Genomic DNA, 23,378 nt, shown 5'->3' on the forward strand with positions numbered 1-23,378 from the left:
CAAAGTAACTTCACAAACAGCAGACGCAGTATCAGATAATTGATACCAGAAATGTAAATACTAAATGTACATATTGTCATAAACTCATAACATAAATTGTCTAATGTGGCAGCTGGCAGCTGGGGAGACAGATCTCTTACTTCCGAAATGTTTAAAAAATGTAGTGCTTTTTATGCATTGGTATTACGGTGTATATTCTATAATTATTATTGCCTGTTAAAATATTTTTCCTTAAAACAATTTTCCCTATTTGATACTTAGGTGATCCTTTATCCCAAGACTTGAAGAAAAGTATTGCATTTTAAAGATGGGCTCATACAGCCAATGGTTGGCTGACGTAAAACGAATATTCATTTGTTTGTATAAAGGTTGCTGCTGGTAACACAAAAAAAAGTAATTGCATATAATTTTGGACTAGTGTTTAAAATTTGGTAAAAACCACCCAAATAAATGTGTTAAAAATATGTATAGTTTACATTTAGCAGAGTTTAAGAAGGGGTAAATTCCATGGGCGTTTAATTTGTCACAGGCAATGCAGTGCCGGATTTTATAATTTATTATAAATATACTCATTATACTATTATAGTTACTATATTTTTTTTTTTAAATTATTTTATCACTGTATGATATAAGTATAATTAGTTAAAATTCGACATCAACTCATGGAATATAAGATAGCCGTTTACCATTGATAGTTACTATTAATAAAAACCCTAGAATATTATTTAAAATGTATAATGATATATAGCATATGTTTAATTAATGAATAATACCATTTTAAATGCACAATATAAACTTTGATAATTTCATATCTCATAGTTGATTCATTGATTGATTTAACATTTAAGTATATATATTATGCATAATTATCCACTTTGATATTTTTTTGTATATTTGCACGTATTCTTTAAAGTTTTAATAATGTTATAAGTCTCTTAACCCAGTTTACACTATTATACTACTACACTAGTAATATGTATACAACGCATTGTTGTCAGGTATGGCTGTATCGTGTATAAATGTATAATTTATATACAGGCGATTCATCAATCATCCTCATTTTTTCCTTTGATAATGAATTAATTCAAATTACATTTTTTGTTGTGTACCAATTTAAATTACAATATATTATAGCCTATAGCTATTAGCTATAGAAGTATACTATATATTAATTGTATTTATTATAAATAGAATACAACTATAAACAATTAATAGATATTTATTTATTTTTATTTAATTATAATTGAATTATAACAAACATTCTTCAACGACCATACCACGTTTAATACACCAGTTCTAATCTGATAACTGAAGTTAAACAAGGTCGGACGTAATTAGTTCTTTGATGAGTGACTGCTTGGAAACACCATACGTACCATTGACATTTTTTTGTTTATCATTGCTTCAAACTGAAAATAATCGTATCTTACATACCCGCATGATAGTAACCCAATTTAAACTACTTCTGGTCTGGATACTCTTTTTATCGAATATTTAAAACTTAAAATATATTTCAAGTTTAAATTATATTTTGCGCAACGTATTTAACTTATTAAAATATAGATATTATTTTTAAGTCAATATAACAATCAGGAAAGTAGGCAAACGATTTATACAGTAGGAGTTGAGTGTACTTCATCGTCGTTGAGGAATAAATTGTTGTTATGTATGTATTAAATTTTAATTCAATTGTATATGAAAAATGATTCTGTACGAAGCAAATATGGTCAGCCTTCATGCTTCATAATTTGTTATTATATTGTATTTATTTATAAAAATAAAATGTGCTTATTATTTTTTTTTTAAATTTAGTTCGGGTGCCGCCATTGAGTGGTCAATCAAATCTCATCCAATTTACATATTGTATAACACGTAAATACAAATTGTAAATATATTAAATTTTGTTTCAAATAAAATAAAAAAATTAGTCATCATAGATATAACACAAAACAGAGGCAGGTGACGTGTTATTGTGGTGGCGGTCAAAATTCTTAAAGAGTAGTTTCGCCAAAGAAGATTAGTACAGGGGCGGATCCAGAAATTCATCAAGGGGGGATAATTAAAATATATCCATCAGATACTATTCATACCTACTTAATAACATACTTATTAATATAAACATTAATTACTTATTATTTACTTATTAAATTCACCATTTAGAATTTATTCTTACAAACTGGTATCAATGACAACATTTTTATACTTTTAAAAATGTATAAAATTTAAATATAATAAGCTCAAGCGGGGGGGAGGTATTTACCCTTTTACCCTTCCCTTGGATCCGCCACTGGATTAGTATTACTATAGGTTAATCGGTTTGCATTGCATTTATAACACATTGCTTTGATTATTTAATATTCTATTATTATTTATTAATATGTAATTATTATAATAATATTTAGATTATTTATTATTATTAGTTACTTTTGAAACAATACAGCTTTACCTGATATGTAAACCTGTATGAATGGGTTCGTAGTATAAATAATAAATAATAAATATTCGTAAGCAATAGCTTAAAATTAATCTAAATGTTTTGAAACTGTCATTGTGTATAGATATACAATAAATATTAATATTCGTAAAAGTTTCAAGTACCCACGAATAATATTTTTGAATTATAACAAAATAGTTAAGCCGTTCTTCATTTAAATATCTGATTTCACTATAATATATAAAAGAAAGTTGTGTTAAAATATGTTTTGGTTTCAGTATTAAATACTTATGAGGAATCGTGTAGGTATTAAATTTTTAAATATGAGCTATAAAAATTATACATTTTATAAATTTTTTAGCTGTACAATAATTACTTATTTTGTGATTTTAACAAATTTTGTCAAAATTTGAATTTCAAATATTCATAAAAAATTTTTATTTATATATTTTTAATATTTATAAATACATATGACAGAACAAAAAGTTTCTTGTATCAATATTTACAGAATAAAAAAAAAAAGTCCAAATGATTCTAAATAAATGATTCAAGGATCTAACATATTTTTTTAATTTGACTAAATTATTAATAAAAAATTATTGAAAATTGATAAGAAAAAAAATGCATTATTCCGTTCAATATTAAAATTTTATCAATATTTATCATGAATTAAAAAAAAATTGATGGACTACATCATGCATAAATATTATATACCTATATACTAAATCTCCGTATAAATACGATTATATGAATACAATTGCAGTATGGTGTGTCTATACGGCAATTATTTGCAAATAATAATAATTATTATTATTATACAGACGAAACCGTCCATCGCTGTATCCGGCGATGAGCTCTATACGACAAAATTAAACTCCACAGAAACAATAAAAACGCAAATAATGCGTCTACCCTCGTCATCTATAGCGTTCAGATGTAGGTACTATAATTACTATACGCTCTACGGACAAATACTATACGAATGTGTCCCACATGCGTGTAATATACTCGTCGTGTGTATGTATACTCAAACTATTATATTTCACGCCGCAAAGCTTCGTCCGAAAATCGCGGGCTCGACGTAATTAATACGACAGCGCAATATACGTGAACGGCGGTGCGCGCGTGCGCTCGTTCTGCGGCGTATCGACCGGCCTCGAGTGACGGCGGCGCGGGAGCGCCGTCGCCGTGAAAAGCTCCCCGGGCCCACCCTCGCACGCGCGCGCTTAGCTATCGACGGCCACCGCCGCCGCCGCCGCTGCCGTCGTTACACGCGCGCACCCTCACACACGTACACCCGCGTACACACCACGTACACCCGACGTCCGTTGTGTTGCGTACGCGGTCGGTGCGTGCTAGTCGTCGGCGCACTAGTGTGCTGCAGGGGATGACCCGGAATCACCACACGTCAGTGTCAGCCTCGTCTCGAACGCGCGACAATCGCGTACGGTAATATAATAGTTATCACGACGTTTGGCCGTCAGCAGCGGCGTAGGTCGTCCGCGGCCGATTTGCACGCGCTCCCCGTGCGGCTGTGTAACGGTCACGATAACGTTGTGGTCCTATACGGTGCAGATATCGCCCGTCGGTGTGTCACTGCGGGCCAGCTCGAAGTGCACGCCACCGAATGCGCTGCAGCTGCGGGACGGCCGCCCGCGCGACGGCTGCCGCGACGATGCCGCGGCCGCTATCGATTGCCACGGTGGTCGGCCGCAGTTAGGACGACTGTGCGAGCGGCGTACATCGACGACGACGCCGCCGACAGCGACAGAGACGTCGGCGAAAACGACGAACACGGTGAAGATTACAATCACAGTACGGATAGGACGTGCCGCCGCATCTGAGCAGCTCATCGAAAACCGCCGTCCGGGACCCGGGGTTGTGGCGGCCGTCGCCGCTGCATCTGCAGCACCGGCACTCGCGGCACCGCCTGCACGTCAACGCCTGTCCGCGCCGTTCCCAGCTCGGCTATCTGCCATGGGAACCGTGCTCAGTATCAGCCCCAAAGACCGCAAGTCCGTGTACCCGGCCATGGCTAGCAGTGCCAGCGCGGCTGAGTTCACGCTCAGCAGCTTCACGTACGAGCAACTGACGAAACGTCGGCACGCCGATGTCATGGCCGGCCGTAGCATATCCATGATGCTGCCAGCCAACATAAACATAAACTCCCTCAACAACAACATCATTAACAACAACAACAACAACAACAACAATCACAGCCATCACCACCACAACAATTCGGAGAACAATTGTAAGACGGCCACAACGGGCTGCGAACCGCAGCAGCAGCAGCGAGGCACGCTGGAAAAGAGCATGAAAAAACATTCGGCTCTGATCAACGCGCTCAGCTGGAAGCGGTTCAGCACGTCGCAGAACAAAAAGAAGCTGGACAACGGCGGCACAACCGGCGGCGGAGGCGGCGTCAAGTCGAAGCAACTGCTGGCGGGCCGGCAACCGCTGGTGGACACTAACGCCAACGTCGACTGCGTCGGCCGGTCCAACGGCGTCCGCCGGTCGGCCACCACCACAGGGTTGGACGTGGCCAACAACAACAGCAGCGGTGGCTGCGCCGACAAGCTAGTGCCCAGGGCCACGCTGGTCCCGTCGCACACGTGCCATAACCTCGTGCCGCGGAAGACCATCATACAAGCAAGCACGTCCGAGTTGCTCAAGTGCCTGGGCATCTATTTGCACCACAAGTGCTACAAGCTCAACGATTTCCAGGCGGGCGACGCGGTCATGTGGCTGAGGACGGTGGACCGAAGTCTACTCATACAGGGATGGCAGGTAAATCGCATTAGTTGCATATATTTTTATAAATAATAATATTATGTTACGGGGTGATATCGCGGTTATATAATATATAATATCGTATATAATACGGCAGGACGGAGGGAGGTTTTCTGTTTTTGTTTTCATTTTCCTTGAACTGGGAAATGCCGTGAATGTTGTAAAAAAAAAATGGTACACGATGGATTTGTAGCGAAACAATGTTTTCGAAATAAGGTGGATGCATTATATACGACGGGTTCGTGCATATTTTATATGCGTATTGCGTATGTATATAATATATTATGCTCTCGTCGATATACATGTATACATGTATACATATATATATAAATGTTCATAGCGCCGTCGCCACTGCCACCGTTTTGCAAACGATTCGACCCTCTCGCGTGCGCCCACCCACCTCTGACCCATCCCCTCCTACGGCTGGCACACAAACCCTCGCTTTACGCTCCACGTTTCCCGTCATACGACCATCATCCCCACCCATCTGCAACCCTCCCCCCGGTCAGTCACCCCCTGTATATATATACCCTATACCACCTCTTCTTCAGTGCCAGGCCGTGCGCGTCGCGTGATTTACGCGCCGCCGAGTTCACCGCCACCCTCGCGCTGCCACGTCGACTACTGCACACCCCCTCCGGCGCCACCAAGACTCTCTATATTATTATTATGGTATATACGCGCACGCGGCCTCAGTCGTTCTCCCCCATTTTATACGAATTTCGTAGCACTCTTTGCCGTGTTGATGGTCCGATGACGTGTACTATAACTTAAGAGAGTAAAAACGCAATTTTCCCCTTTCGAACACCGTCCCCATTTTTCGCTCACCGTCGCAATAAATTACTTTGTATACGTATATATATACGCGTACGTCGATTATTATTATGCAGCCGCGCTAGAAGTCGCCGCCGTAGTCTCCCGAGTATACACTATAGAATACAAACTTTTTTTCATCCCCATCCGGAAAATGAGGGTGAAATAAAATTCCGACGTCCGCGTAAAACACTTGTCGTTCCGGCATAAACATAATGCCGCTTCTAATCGATATACATATGTTACATTTCTATGAGTCCGTTGAGAGAATTTCTAATAACTCGTCATCGCGCGTAGAAAAATTTAATCAATAATTATATACACGTTTACGCACACGCGTCGTTTATACAGCTTTAAAAATAAAATAAAAGTTAATTATGGTACATTAAAATTTTTCGAAAAAGTGTATTAAAAACTAGTCAACACTATAAATTACTTTAAAAGTTTTAAACACTAATTTATTGTATTTTAAACCATCTATTATTTTAAAAATTAATTATTGATAAATTGATACACAATTTTTAATTTTTTTTTTTATTCATAACCAATCGGTTTTCTGTAATAGTATTTGACTAAAAGCTAATAAAAAAAAAAAAAAAAAAAAAAAAAAAAACAATCGGTAAGTCTGATGTCTTTTTACAAATTGTATTTAAATATTATGAAAGTATATAATATTAAACTTATTTTTCATCAAATGTTTGTTGTTGAGTTTAATAACAATGACATTTAAAATTAATAGCAATAAGTAAATAATTTTTTTTGTTAATGTAATATTACGATTGTAACCAACAAAACATGAATTCGAATTCATTTAAAATAACCAAAATGGCAAAATGTAAATGCAAAAATGCTTGAATTCTTAAATATCATAAAAATTAAAAATTAAACAATAATTTAACAAAGGTTTTCTTAAGATATTCCAAACCTGTATACTTGCCCATATACTAATTTATAAATATAATACATATTAATATGCTTTCTAAATAACGGTCATCGACATGTACAAAAATGATTTTTTATACAAGCAATAACCTGTAAATAATATAGGCAACTTTGCAATATTTATCATCTGTAAACAGGTGACATGTCATGTTTTCAGACCGGAGGTGATCAACCCTATTTCATCACTGCACGGCACAATTTAGACATAAAATGGTATTATAGAAATACAATATACCTATACTATATAGGTAAAGGTTCATGAATTCGTGAACGGTATTGCGAAAACCGAGTTGGATCGAGATTTACGGCCAGAATTTTGTTTCTGTATTGACTGTATTGAACAACATTATTTTATACATAGTATGCACTTGTGTAAGTGAAAAACAAAATGTACAAAAACAGCATACCGCGAGAGTATACCGCAAATAATAATATGGTCGACGGTCGTTTCTGTCAACGATTACCACGGTCAGACCGTGTGCGTTTCGAACTTCACCGAATTTTATCAGTAAACATTTCAATGCCAACCTCCTGATCGCGTCTGTCCGTGTTTCATAGTAAGGTCGTGAAATGTGTAAGCCCGCGTATTCTATAAGCCGGCAACTGCGATAATAGCCATCTCTACGATTGTCCACTTGCAGATTCACAATATTTTTTGTTCAAACCGTATAAAGTGTGTAAAGTGTGACTTCTGACTATATCCGCGTATTTTTTGAAGATTACGTGCTTCGGTGGCTTGTAAAGGTAGGTTGCAATAGGATGTATATCAATAACTTTATTACTCACGAGTTCCTTGTGTAGAAATAACAAACATTTAATATATCACTACAGTGTTTATTTAAATTGTATATTATACACGTATAACGAGTGTATAATTTATAGATACTTACATAATATATGCTTGGATTATTCCAATCAAACCTTGGTAAAACAGTTACCAATTATATAATGTACCTATCTGAAATATAATTACATTACATTTAACTTGCACTCGCATTCGTCAAAAGTTTTAATGAAACGCAAAACGGTGAACAGACAAACAAGTAACAAGTGCACATATGAATAAAAGTTGCAATAGTCGACAGCTATAGCATATACTTTAGCGCATTAGCACTAAGTTACGTAAAGGAAAGAGACAAGTATGTACATGAATTTTGAATATATTTTAGTATGGAAATTCGTTGCTTAAATTCTAGCTAGTGTAAAAACAAATTATGCGCTACTACATAGAGAACATATGTTTACAGGATTGGCCTCATGTTATAGTTTTGAAACTGTATTTATTATTTTGATTTCTTTAGTAAAATAAAATTTGATTTTTATAAGTTAAACTGTTTTGGAACTATAGGTATAGGTACTTCGTGTATACATATATCGTGAGCTATTCTTTGAGTTGAATGAACTGCTTATAAATTGACAAATGTGCGTGATGCCAAGCCATTTCAAAGGCTAATAAATTGCATTTTTTACTTTATAGTACACATTGAGTATAAATTAATATCAAATATTTATATTTGTATATAATATTATAAAATATTGCAATATAAATATATATATATTACACACATCTGTCAACTACCAACTAAGTTCGGTGTTTAAAAGCCATAATTTGTATTTTAACTTTTAAACGAGATGGTTTTTAATACAATAAAGTAAACACATAATAATATAACATGAAAATTGTATAATATATTAATATTAGTATATATCACGGAAGTCCATATTATAATAAAGGAGAAAAAGGTTATATTTGATGAGAAAATGTTTAATATACCTAACTATAGTTCATACTTATAGTACCTATATTACAATTTTACAACATAAGATAATATATATATATATATATATATATATATATATATATATATAATATGTAAATAAGACGATGCGCTACAAAAAAGAAGCGATATTTAAAGGATATTTATGTAAATAAGTAAATACTTACAATGCGGATTTGTAAATATCGTACAGAGTTGAATAGAATTTGAAACTTGGTCTTATATTATACGGGGTTATTAGTATGATGATATCAGAAAATTAGGTCAGTGTCGTTATAAAGTGTTTCAGCAATGACCGACTTTATATTCATGTATTAACCTATCAAGTATTATTATTATTTATTCATAAATATACTACAACCGTATTAGTGTATTAAATTGATTTATACTTAACGCACATTTTGTAAATTGCAATAAACGCATGCGTAGAAATATTAATCAAAATACAATTTCATAGATGTGTGCTCAAAAATGTTCAATTTAATTTGTGAAATATAATAAAATACAAATTTCGCACATGATAAATATAAATATAAATCAATAAATTGTAAATTATTTTAAACATCACCTGAATTAAAAAAAAAACCAAATCGATTGTTGACTTCGACAATTCTTCGCATATGGATAATGAATGTAGCATATATATATATACACTATTATAAGTTCATTATGATATTATATTATAATATATGTTATCATTGATTATAACACACCTGCTGCATATGGCACATTGTATCAAAGTTGACATATCTTTATAATTATTCAATATATAGGATGCACAATAGGATTCCTCCAATTGAGGTAATAGAGGGTAATCAGATTAACGAAAAAGTACTGTGTCGTTTTGTACCAATATTTGTTTATGGTTGATATAGTTTATTTTATATATTACACAATACATCCGTATGGATGATTTATGAATCATTCGTATACCCTACCCCGCCAAGTAAAATCATTATTAATTTTATAAAATAACAACATAATATAATACGGTAAATTCTCACTTAACATTTCACCATCATCGTGAATCGTGACACATGACATATGCGTATCGCGTATGTACATGCATGCCGCATGTCAAAAAGTCAACATCAACAAGTTTTAATGATATAATAATAAACTCTAAGCGAAGAATATATATATTTTATATACACTCGAGTACCTATACCTCGATTTATATAGAATATGTCTAAATATCTTACATGCAGTACATCAGATAAATCTCAGGTTAGGACGTGATGTACCTGAAATGACACTTCTAAAACAAAGATTTGGAAACTTATCACGTGACGACCCCTTTTTGAAAATTTTTAAATTATGGCTACCAATCACACTTATTAATAATCTTTTATTTTTGCTCAAGAATAAAAACTAATTAAAAAGTACATTTTTTTTAATTTAATTTAAAAAAATAATTTTATTTTTAATATAAAGTAAGTATGTACCTGTTTTCCATTTTTACATCATTTAAACATCAATGTTAACTCTCAAAACGTGAATTGTGTTGTACATTTAGTATAACTTCGGTCCTAGGTTTTTTAGTTCTAGTCCGTTTTGCACATATACAAAAATAGGAAAATTAATAAAAATTATTTATTTGATTAGTATATTTTAATAATAATTAATATGAATTATTAATCATCCAATATTTAACAACTCAAACACCCATTAAATTGTATAAGTATTGCTGAAGCTACACATAGGCCATAGGATAGCTGCCACTGTTTTGTAGGAGTACAATTGTATTACCTATATAATAATGTGTTTATTCTTATACCCCACTTACGTGTGCAAATCAGCAACAGTGGCATCTCATGTTATTACAATATATTTTATGTGCCTATTAACAATAGTTCTACAATAATAAAAACTGCGAGGAGGGAACCAGGGTCGAGTTGACGTAGGGCCGTATACGAGTCGTTTCGTATTCAAAGATCAAGTGCAACTATAATACCGTATTTACGCCAATCTTCTTGCGTGTAAATACGTAATTTTTCGATTATATTATATAACACGAGTATAGGTTAAAGATATTTAACTAATGCATTGTGCGAGCAATGATAATGTACTTTTCGTATGGAACATGATGTATAGAATATATTGTGTGAAATAGTTGTGTTTGTGGAAACGAGTAAAATGAAATTCGTGCGTGAGTAGAATAGAACCGACCTCATTGATGGCGCTTAAATAATAATACATCATTCCAACACAACGGTGATTTGTGGCAGCTTAAGTCGACGCGAATGAAACGTATACATGTACGGATTTCATTTCTATCCACTTACTTCCGGAAATAGGGTTATGCGAATACGTATTCACAAGTATGAAGGCGCCAAGCAGTCACAAAAATTAAAAGTTGTAGATATGCAGTTTATTTAAATACATAATATTATTATGTTTAATAATTATATTTTAAATCATTAATTTTTACATTTATAATTTTATTTTTTGAATAATGCATAAGTGTTATCATTGTTAAAACCTTGAATGGCTTAAATAATTATATGCTACTCGTCTCATAAGAACTTAAAACATTATAATCATAGTTTTATTCTAAAAATAACGTACATTTAAGGACATTAATATTTAGTTACTTTAGACTTCTTTGTACCTAGTACCTGTAGGTATAATCTGTTCAATATCATTTTTTGTTTCATTTTTAAATAGATATATATTGTTTTGTCGGTTATTAGTGTTATTACTTAACGATTGCTTTTTTTGATTTTAAAATATATATTTAATTCTGTTAAGTTAAAAAAATACATTGCTGAGATGTAAAGCATATTAAACATCAAGTTTTAATTATCCTTGAATCTATTGCATAGTTGATAGACATATGTAAACAATTTACAAACTTTATTTTAATAATTAATGTTTTGTTTTGTAAAAAATAGACTCATTTATGTTATCAATCGGCTAATACTGTTTATGTCTCAGATTTTATTTTGAACGGACCAATAAATTAATTTTGACTAATTCATCACTATAATATGCTAAACAAGTGTATGAATATTTAAAAAAAACATGATAAGAAGTCTACCAATAATCAAGTTGTCGTATCAAAATTTAGATAAGTAGATTGGTTTTTTATTTTTAATTAATTACTTACCACTGTGTATAACCACGGCAAAAAATTACACGTTTAGTAACAATAATTTGTATAAAATAACGACATTAAATAATAAGTTTAATATATAGTAATATATATATATACTGTAGTATCATTGTTTGAATGCATATTGATATATTGTCTTCTATTGTAAATTGACTTCATCACTATTCTCGTATATAATATAATATGTCATCAAAATGTATTATAAAAAATGGAGAATAAATTTATTTTTCAGTACTCATAATCCCTAATTGTAAAATAGAGAATTATTAAATTCTGCTACTTCATAAGAAAAAATATATAAAAAAATTGCAGCGTGTTATATATATGTGTATGGTGTATATTTTATAAAGTCCCTTACATTATATACTTGTCATACTATATAGTAGCTATAAACATTTAACAGTTTTTTGTACCATATAATATTAATATATTAAAATATACCAATCGTTGAGTATAGGTAACTCAGAAAATCAGAAATGGTGTTTAAAAAGCATAAAAATCGCTTAAATATACGTAGCTATATAAAAAACTATAATACCATAGTACCGAGACCGTATCGAACGAATGAATGTTCTATTTTATTGGTAAAATATTATTATTTTGGAAAAAAAACGTTTTATAATACTAAAAGAACAGTTTTTTTGTAATTTCTTATTTCTTATACTCTCTTAATTGGTTTATAGGTTTTTGATTTTTTTTAACATTTTCGTTTTAAGTAAAATATCTGAAAATATCTACATAAATAACAAAAAGTAATTAATTATACCAGTTCTCGTGAAACATCCATTGAGATTTCAGTTTTAATGTTTTGACACTTTGTGCGTTAAGTGACCACTGTATAAATGGGGTGTTAAGTTATTTGAAAAATAAATTAAAACTACAATGAGTATTATTATAATTATATACCTATTGTTATGACGAATAGATATAAAACCCCCCCCCAAAAAAGTACATTCTAAAACATTGCTTTTCTATCATAAAAAAACATTTCCTTAAAATATTATCTTGTATTAATATACGTTAAGTTAAACTATAAAACATTAATAAATAATCATATTATAATAAATCATTAGCAAATATTAGCTCGTAACATTTTAAAAAAATGAGTACAATTTATTTATATACTTCAAATTATTCTAAGGATACTAGGAAAACGAAAACCAAACAGTGGGTCTAAATTGCCTACTCAGGACGCCGTCTGATAAAAACAATACAATATTTGTGTTATTAAAACGACATTTATCATTGAAATATCATAGGTACTTTATACTTATATGAAATACCGTAACGAGGACTATATAGTTATAGCTAGTTACTTCAAAACACAAACAAATTTGGAGAAGTCAAATACGTTATTGAACTGTTGAAATTAAAATTATGATGTACACTATAGACTTATAACAAATGTTAACTACAATGTTACAAATGCTACTAAATGTCACACGAAGAAACAAAAAAATCTAAATATTGAAATCCTCACTCACCCCTCCCTCCACATTGACTTTAGCATGAATTTAAAGCGGAGTTCGATTTATATTTATCCGAAATACGATTTAAACTATAAACTATATTGTGTTTTTTTTAATTATATAAATTATAACTGTCACTCGTCGTTGTTAAATAATAAAATCTGTATCGTTTATGCATTTTTGCAGGACGTGCCGTTCATAAACCCGGCAAATGTGGTGTTCGTGTACATGCTGGTTCGGGAGCTGGTCGACGAACGCGTGGCCACGGAACCGGAACTACAAGCCGTGGTGCTCACATGCTTGTACTTGGCGTACTCGTACATGGGCAACGAGATATCGTATCCGCTGAAACCTTTCCTGGTCGAAGACAGCCGGGACGCGTTCTGGGATCGATGTCTGGGCATCGTCCGCGCCATGTCATCCAAGATGTTGCGCATCAACGCTGAGCCCGCGTACTTCACGGAGATATTCAGCGAACTCAAAGCGTGCGGCACGCTCAACGCGGTGTTGCAGTCGGCGTGATGATCGCGCCGTCGCCGTCGTGCACAGTACCACCGCGAAACATGCAGTACAAACCGCGTCATCGCCGCCTCCGCCGCTAGCAGCAGTTGTAACACCTGTCAATTGCAACGGTAACGCGCATCGTCATTAATTCTGTTATAACGTCACGTAAATACTGTCGATCGTCCAAACCATGATAAAAAAAATGTTTATAAAACATAATATGTTATGTGTATTGGAACACGTCTTCCCACAGTGTCTACCACGTTATATAATATTAGTATAATAATAATTATTATTTTTATTTTTATTAAATACCACCCGCTCTCCCCGCCACCATTCGATGGCCATATCACCCTCTGCGAAACGACAACACATTTAAGGTTTGTTCTAAAATGGAATGCGAGGACTTGGGGACTAGTTTCTGACTGATCTGTGATTGATTCACTGAGCGTACGCTAATGAGATTCTGTCGGAACGCGTTTTGAACTGCAGTGTCTCCAACTCCAAGTATTTGTCTGAATCCACGAAAAAGTATATATGGGTATGTCAGTAACTTTATGACACGAGTCGTGTTCGTTGACCACTCCAAATACCGTCAATAAGCCTAATCCATAAAAACCTCTTCTCGTTGGTAGAATATATGATATGATGATGTTGGAATTGTCTTTTGACCAACAAGATAAGGTAAACCACGAATATATAACTAGGAACGGTGTAACCGAAACTCGTACTGTTGCTGACGTACCTATTTATTTTTAAAATACGTGGATAATTTTGACTATTAAAAACCAATTGCAAGAACTAGTCTACTAATGTGTTGAAAAATCCGTCAGACAGTTTAAGTTTGAATTTCTTCAGGCGTGTTGATACCGCAAAACTTTATTGCGCATACTCCCATCGCAATAGTTCTATACGATGGGTTGACTGCAGTGTTGGAACAATCTCGTTATGTACTGACGGTTAATATTATCATAAACCATCTATTTTGTATATCGAATTAACGTTATGTTTAAATCAACAAAATTAAATTATACGATTTCAGTAATATGACGAGGTATAATACTGTTAATAATAAATGCGTATACCTATATTATTATATTCGAGAAGTTTGTATAGCGAGTATACGGCTTGATTATGATATGTTATCAGTTTATCACGGTGTCGCATATACATCATGTACAAAGATATTTTGATTCTGCTTAAGCGGATATTACGTAGTACGTACGAGATAGCGACGAAACACCGTCAGCCGTATAACATTATTTATTATTGTAATATACTCATGCGCAAGGTGAATATAACGTTTGCGCGCACCCGTCCACCCGCCACCACCCATCACGTCCGTCCACGTTTTCGAATCGATAAATCCCTCTGTCCGGGGTGCGTTTACCCACCGCAAATTTTCCTGGATATGTTATATTGTGTGGGTGGAGTGGAAGTTTTATCCCCTCGTACCATTATAATCGTGCCGTTCGTTTACCAATACTCGGAAATGCGCATAATCGTATTTCACTCCACAACCACCTCGTCGGCGACGATAAAAATTCAGTGACTATTCTCAAAAATATATTTAGGCTATTTCGCCATAACCGTAGGCGCGGTTCTATAGACAGCATTTGAAAACATTCGCAGGCCTCTGGGATTCAAATCTAATCTTTCTGACAAAATAAAAATGGGGGCTGAAATCATATATAATACATGGGGTTCGTCGCGTGTGCGGTGTCAGGTTTTTTCGCGCCTCAAATTCAAAAAATCAGAAGATAGGGCGAAGTAATTTGTTTCTTAATACATGTGGGGTTGCGCCGTGTACGATTATTCAGAATATTAATAAACTATACAGAGAAACTAATCTATCGTTTCGCCTATAAATGTTCACCATCACGCAGCGCCAACTACAGAAAGCCATGTATCATTTTCTTCTTAGTTTATATTTTTGGAAACTGATAAATATATAATTCAGCAATCTGCGTATAATACAAATATATTTACGTATTCCAACCCCTAGTTAAGTATGCAATATACAAAAAAAAAATTTTTTAAAAAAGCATTGAGAACTTCGCCCTACCTCCTTGTCCTCTTTTACACAATTGTTTGACCGATGTTTGAAAAGAGTGCGTTGTGGTTTTTTTTACAGGCATTAAATATATATACCACGGTTACAATACATAAATTATACATTATTCAACGTATACTCTATAGTTATAATATACGCGTTTTTATTGTATTAATAACTCATCAACAGTTTTACGTCCACAGAGATCGAACTTGCAGAGCGATTGATGTGTATTTAGTGTTGATCTAGTGGTTTTTCTTATAACCAATATTATATTTTTTTATCGAAAGATATTATACTGAATAAACTATAAATAATCAAAATAAACAACAATGTATAGTGTAATTGATGATATTTCAAAAAAAAAAAAAATCAACGAATAGGTTTATATAATATATTATAATTATGTATTTTAGTCGTTTTAATTTTTTCAGTTTTTAATCCCTCGCCGTCACCCACCATGTCTAACTGTCGAATTCTCTGGCAATAATTTAAATTAGTTTTTCTATCGTGGTCGTGTTAATATAATAATATTCCATATTGATAAAATACATTATTATTGTTTGTCGTATAACAGTGATAACCCTCCCCTTATACAACAACTGCACGCACAACAGAAGAAAGGCATTTTACTTTTTCAATTTGAATACATTATATAATATAATAACGTAACACTGAACAAAATTATACATTTTCGAGGCGATTTTCTATTTATTTTGTGGTAACCCAAACGCGTGTGCGTGTGTGCGAGTGGGGTGGGGCACGTGATATACAAAAACCGCGGCCGCTCCGCCCCGCGTAGTCGTACTTACTCGTCGTTTGGACAACCGTAAAGCACGGGTTCAAAATTCCTCCATTTTTTAAATAAAAGAAAAAAATATTATTATTATTATTATTATTATGGTAATTAATATTTGTTTTAATATTATTTTATTATAATATTACACATATTATAAATATTATTATATTATAAGTAGACATAAAACGATGTTGTTATAACTTATAAGTGTATCGAATTAAATTTGAGAAGCCGTACGATGCAATATAATTATTACGACGCCATCATTAATAAAATAATACCTAAGTAATTATATAGGCAAATATAAAGCAATTTTTTTTAGATTCGACTGTTGTTAGAATATAATTTCCACCATATACAATTTCAGCATTCCATACAAAACATTCCATTTATTATAATATATAATATAAGTAGACAACACAATATCATGTTGTAAATGCATTGGATATATTAATATTAATTAATAACTAAATTAATCTTTGACATTGTTATTACTTATTATTATTATGTTGTACGTTTTCCCTTCAGAAGACTGACATTGATGAAATATTTTTTTTTCATATTTTTATCCCTACTTTTTTAAGGTTCTTTTTAACAATTTAATATTTAATCTAAGTTTAAATGAACATATATAGATTAATATTATTTTTAATGATAAATAAGTTATGTTGTATTATAAATATAAAGAAAAAAAATATTGAAATAAAAAACAAAATAAAAAAATGATTAAACGTAATTATTTTTAAGGCTGGGAAGATGCAATTCCGTAGGTTTTAAGTATACATTATACATCACATTATTGTTTTACAATAATCGAATATATATTATATACAATATTGATAATACAATAAATTAAATAATAATATTATAACATAATATAATATTATACTTTTTCTTTCCTTAATACACTAAGTTCTTATATAATATTAAGCATGTACCAATGATAATTAAATCGTTACCGTGACGAATGTGGCCATTTAATACTTCAAATATGATGTCCTCTCCCCGGGCGACTGCACTGCCATCTTCCACATGACAGCGTGGTGGGTGTGCAAATAAAATGCGGTCAATAGGCACCCGTGGTCGAGGACAAAATGTAGTTTGTAGGCGTTTTGCAATTTTTGTTTTGTTTTTACTATTCTATCTATTTGTTTGTTCAGTTCGTTTTATAGTCATAACATTATTATTATACGTTTATTATTATTAATATTACGTGGTCGTACGTGTATAATATATTTATATTATTACACGTCGACCGAAAATGCGAGTGGGGTCACTAGTCCTCGTGATCGCGATTTCGATTGTAGTTTCTCGTTTGAGAAACCGTCCAAATCCGACACGACATTTAGTCTATAAGAATGTTAGAACTTAAGTATTTATTTATATATTATATATAATATACATCATATACATTATATATACGTGTATTAAATGTTAGGTATATTTAAGATTTAATGTCATAGTCGTTTAATAAGATGTTCGTCATTTTATTTTTCTCGTAAATAACATTTTTCCCTGCTATTATTACAACTTTCCAGGGGTTTCGATAGGTTGGTTTTTAGTATTATTTAAAATAATACATGGTTTTCTTAACACACTCGGACTCTTGGTTAGTATTCATTACTATATTTTACTTCTCTCGGTACAATTCAAAATCGGCACAAACCAACATTAAAAACAACGTTAAAACCAATATTACTATATATTATTATAATATTATGGCTGAAGGCCGCAACAGTTTTTTAATAATATCTTAGTGTTACACATGCAAATTAAATTTATAATATGATGTTCATTATTATTTTACAATTTAGCCGAACGTCTTTAAACCGTTTATGTTTTGTACATAAATATATGTATAATTATTATAATTATATTGATATTATGTGTAATAATCATTAAGGCATTTACTATTAATTGGGCGAAAAATGGCTGTTCTGAGAATGGAAAACGAGAGAGAGCCAGATACCATCGAACGTTTATATTATTATACTTGGATACCTTCTTCCAATCTAATCTCACCGGATATTATATATATTTAATATAACACAATGCGATGTACTTACTTACGTTCAGTATTAATATTTGTGATACCCAAAGTACCCAACGACTTCATTTTTAATGCCAATATCGTATCGCAATATCGAATTATGTACTAACGAATAAAAACAAACATTTTCATGTTAAATGATTAATGAAAAAAAAAATAATAAAACTGAATATAACTAATACTAGTACCAATAATTTTGGTCTTAAAGGTATTTTGATTTTTCTCAAATAGTTAAAAATTATATTTGTTTCTGGATCAAAATTAAGCGTTCATTAGAATAAAATTTAATTTTTGGATTTAGCTAGGATCCAATGCAGACGCTTTCAATGAAACTGAATTCGATTCATCATACTATTTTTCAATATCGTTGACCATCACTTATTTATCACTTATTATATAGTCACTGACCATTGTATTATTATAAATATTGAGTGGTGCCCATGATTCAGAATGATCATTTTTCACCGCTGTTTTCTCGTTTTATTTTTATTTGTGTTAAATGTAATTTTTTATTTTGTTTATGTTGTTGTTTTTTTAAATGAAAAAAAACATAAGAGGCAAGCTTCAAATGATCTCATGTTTTAGCTTTTCATGACGACCACGTTGAAAAATGTCGTCGTTTAGTTTTTATCCCTGGGATAATCCAATAACGATTTCCCTCTCTCGCGGCGTGTTTACTTAAACAATAATATTACTTCATAAACTTTGTAACTTAAATATTATTATTATTATCACTATTATTATTATTATTATTATTAATATTATTATTATTATTATTATTATTATTATTATTATTATTGTTATTATTACGTTATGTTAATGGTATAATGACAATATTGTTATATAAATTAAACACTAGCTATGAGCTAGACTTTACCTCAATTTGTGCAATCAAATATTATTAATAATAATAATAACAATAATAATAATCAGTTTTGTTTTTTGTAGTAAGATATGTACCATTTCCCTTCACCGATCAAAAAAGAAATCATACTATACAGTATACACACATAATGATAAATAATATTTATATGTAATATGTATATTATAATTTATAATAAACATAATTAAATTCGCATGTTCCACGATTATATTAAATACTCTGTTTAATATGAACTTGAAAATATACGTGTTCGTTTGTGTACTTATATTTGTGTCTATATATTATAGTGATTAAAACGTTTTGTGTCTCGATGTACGAAATATTTGTTGGTAGGCTTATATTATTATAATTAAGTATATAATATTGTTTATTTGTAATTCTTGTCATTTTATAATGTTTTGTAAAAATTTTTCCTTTTATTTTATTATATTTTTTTGTTTTGTTAATTATTAATACTTAATAGGTGTGTTAATGAATAAGTGAATAATGTTTTTTTTTTGTATTTTGAACAAAACGATGAGAGAAAAAAATTATTGTGTGCTATTCATTATTTCATTTTTGTTTTCAGTCGCCGCAAAAATATACACAATATACTTATTATATTATAACATAAATCATAATATTATTATACAGCTCTATATATATTTGACGACCGTCGAGTTAAAAGAATTCTGAGAAAATATCAAAATTGTTTTATATCGTAAATAATATATTATTTCTAAACCGAAATAAATAATACAAATTATAAATGTCTTATATAATATATATATAATTTATATATGTATAATATATAATAGTACATAATGAATAGTTTTTCTATAGTTTTATCATAATTTCAAATTGCAGTTGATTCGTACTTGTCTTATTATAGATGGACATTGCGGTGTAAGTTTATAACAGGTATTGGTATGAGTTACCTGTTACCACCTAGTAACAACCTGCAGACTGCAGTACACGATACATTTATGTTTTTTAGAATGTGCTGTATACCGTGTATGCTGTATGCTATATAGTCTGTAACGAGTATACAATAAACATTGTATACTATATACAGTTATATTCCGTTGACATGATAATTTATTTTTCGGTAAGGAACACAAAATAATTGAAACTTATATTATTACTGCGTCAATGGAATGTATTAAATGGTTGCATAATACTATAATCATTTGATTAAAACATTTTAAAATGTGGCAACGTGTCGTATAATTGAGTAATTCCATGATCAAGAAGTACCTATAACTTTACTTATAGTTTATATTGCCTAAAGACTAATATAGTGAGGATTTCAAGAACGTTGCTAATTTATAATTTTTAAAGCATATTCCATATCATGTCGTATATTATAAAATATCACGATTGATGTTTTTGCAACGGTGCAATATTATAAGATAACTATATGCTAAATCAGGTATAATAAATTAAACCCTTATAAAACGAGTTCCATATTTTTTTCAAACATAAACAGTTTCAACGATTTAAAAATCAATTTAAAATAGATGGGTTAGTGGGTACCGCTCAGATGTACGTTGAACGAGTCACTGCAATAGATGTGTTAAATTTGAATTTGGTACAAAAAATAAAAAATAAATAAATAATAATATACGTATCTATAAATCTATAATATATGCTTCTATAAGAATATGTGTTTGTTTTTCCCAATTATTCTGATGTCTCTAAAATACAAACTAAATTCAATTTGCCATAAAAACCACCCTCGAAATTGAAAATCGAAGCATTCTCCTAGGTACGGCGTGTCATATGCAAATATCTCTTAACACGCAACCGATATTCGTATAATATATATTTAGATTTAATAAGTAATATGTATTGTGATAATAACATATACGCATAATGATAAATAATCATTATGAGTTTAACTTGTAAACAATTTAATTGTACATCACATTATAGTATATCTGAACCCAGAACCTCTGTTGAGGGTGAAATCGGTTTAAGGCGAATTCGCCGAATCGTCATTATAGATTGCTGCTTGGACACTTATAGTAATATACGTTTATACTCTATATACCTCGTAATATTATACGGTATGAGGTACGATCGTTAAATTATATGCAGTTTTGTCACTGTGTCAGCATTTCGATATCAATAATCGATTATGTAAACTGTACATTTGCGAAAATAATGACTCGTAAAGAAGAATATGATGTTATATGCGTGTCACAAAGATTATGTGCTTCGTCGCCGGCAGCACAAGGCGCGGCTGACAATATTATGTTGTACGCGATAATACATATTATCGTAATAATATGTAATAGCGCGTGTATACAATGCATTGCGTGTCACGCCATTTGAAATGATTGTAACGTTAATGGACTCAATGCCGTGGCTTGTAGGACAATGGCAAACAGCATAAAGACAATACACTGCAGCGGATTTGCAATATTATTATACCTATGCGTATTAGTATGTCACGTTATTAACTACTAGTTATAATGTATGATATACAGGATGTATCAACACTCGCCAATCTGTAGTAGTGTTCGTCCCCGACCATAATTATTTCGAGAGCCAGTCCAAAATACTATTTATACTCATATAATATTATATAGTGCATATAATGTTTATGGTTGATATTTTCACAGCTTGACTGTATATATATATATATAAATTGTGTACACCAATTTTAAATAAAAATGTTCTTTTAAATAGGTACCATAGGTAGGTATTCAAAAAAGTTATGCAAGTTGGTAATATATGTGTAGCTTTCTATTTATACGCTACCCCAAAATCCCCACAGTGGATTAGTATTACGCAGCGGTGCATTCGTAAAACATATTATTATCTTCTGTGTAAATGTTGTTTTGAAATGATGCGAAAAACAATATTTAAATAAACGATGTGACACAATAACAAAACGTAACAGTTTGTAAATCCATTTTCGAAATAATACCATACAGATGCAGACAGACGCGCCGTCAATCATTAAGTAACCACCATTAACTATTGCATATAATATTATTATAAATAACATCGTGAGTTTTGTAAATAAAATATTTATGATTGATGAATATATGTATACGATTTGAAAAACGAAAATAAATTTTTAATGTTTAAACGTAATTTATTAAGGGTCTAAAATTGTGTGTGGTACAAAATTCAAAAATGTGTAATAGTTCAATTGTTTTTTACAGATTTATCTTCATCTATTCTTAGTTGATTAATTCATATATATATTAATTAATTCAGACATATTTTATAAAAATCTTTTCTGCGCAATATATAGTTATTATGTTAGGTAAAAAGTCAAAATCGGACAAACCTCAGAAAATATGCGTATACAAAACGCTAACTAAACCTATGAGCAAAATGTCATATTTTGGCTTTTGCCCGAGTAAACGTAGTTGTGACCAACCTCATTTAAACTTTTGCCCGTAACATATAATATACTAAGTGTTAACAATATGTATACATATATAGAGATGAATAACGTACTATATGTATATTATTCAAATAGAAACTTTCACTAATTCGTGTTTATTTTTATAGTTTAAATTCATGTTGGAGGGGTGTGATAAGCTTTGCAAAATTTAATATAATCTTTGTTGTATGAAAAAATGTATGTATTGGTCTCCGGGTTTATTTATTTAAGCTACATAAAAACTCCCAAAAACAATAAAGACTTTAACGATTAATTTAACTCACAAAATGTATATGATAAAAGTTTGACCAACTTAATAATTAAATCCAATATAATTTACATGAAATCATATGTTAAACCGCTCTA

At 31.4% G+C, this 23,378-nt stretch overlaps 1 protein-coding gene across 1 annotated transcript; it reads left to right on the forward strand.

Annotated features, from left to right (window-relative positions):
- Nucleotides 1-3,697: 3,697 nt before the first annotated feature.
- On the forward strand, nt 3,698-20,258 carry LOC132930925 (cyclin-dependent kinase 5 activator 1). Its single transcript, XM_060997047.1, has 2 exons — nt 3,698-5,221; nt 13,528-20,258. The coding sequence occupies exons 1-2, from the start codon at nt 4,412-4,414 to the stop codon at nt 13,861-13,863; spliced, it is 1,146 nt and encodes a 381-aa protein (XP_060853030.1). The 5' UTR covers nt 3,698-4,411; the 3' UTR covers nt 13,864-20,258.
- The last annotated feature ends 3,120 nt before the right edge of the window (nt 20,259-23,378 follow it).

Source organism: Rhopalosiphum padi, chromosome 4 (genome assembly GCF_020882245.1).
Source record: "Rhopalosiphum padi isolate XX-2018 chromosome 4, ASM2088224v1, whole genome shotgun sequence".
Lineage (NCBI taxonomy): Eukaryota > Metazoa > Arthropoda > Insecta > Hemiptera > Aphididae > Rhopalosiphum > Rhopalosiphum padi.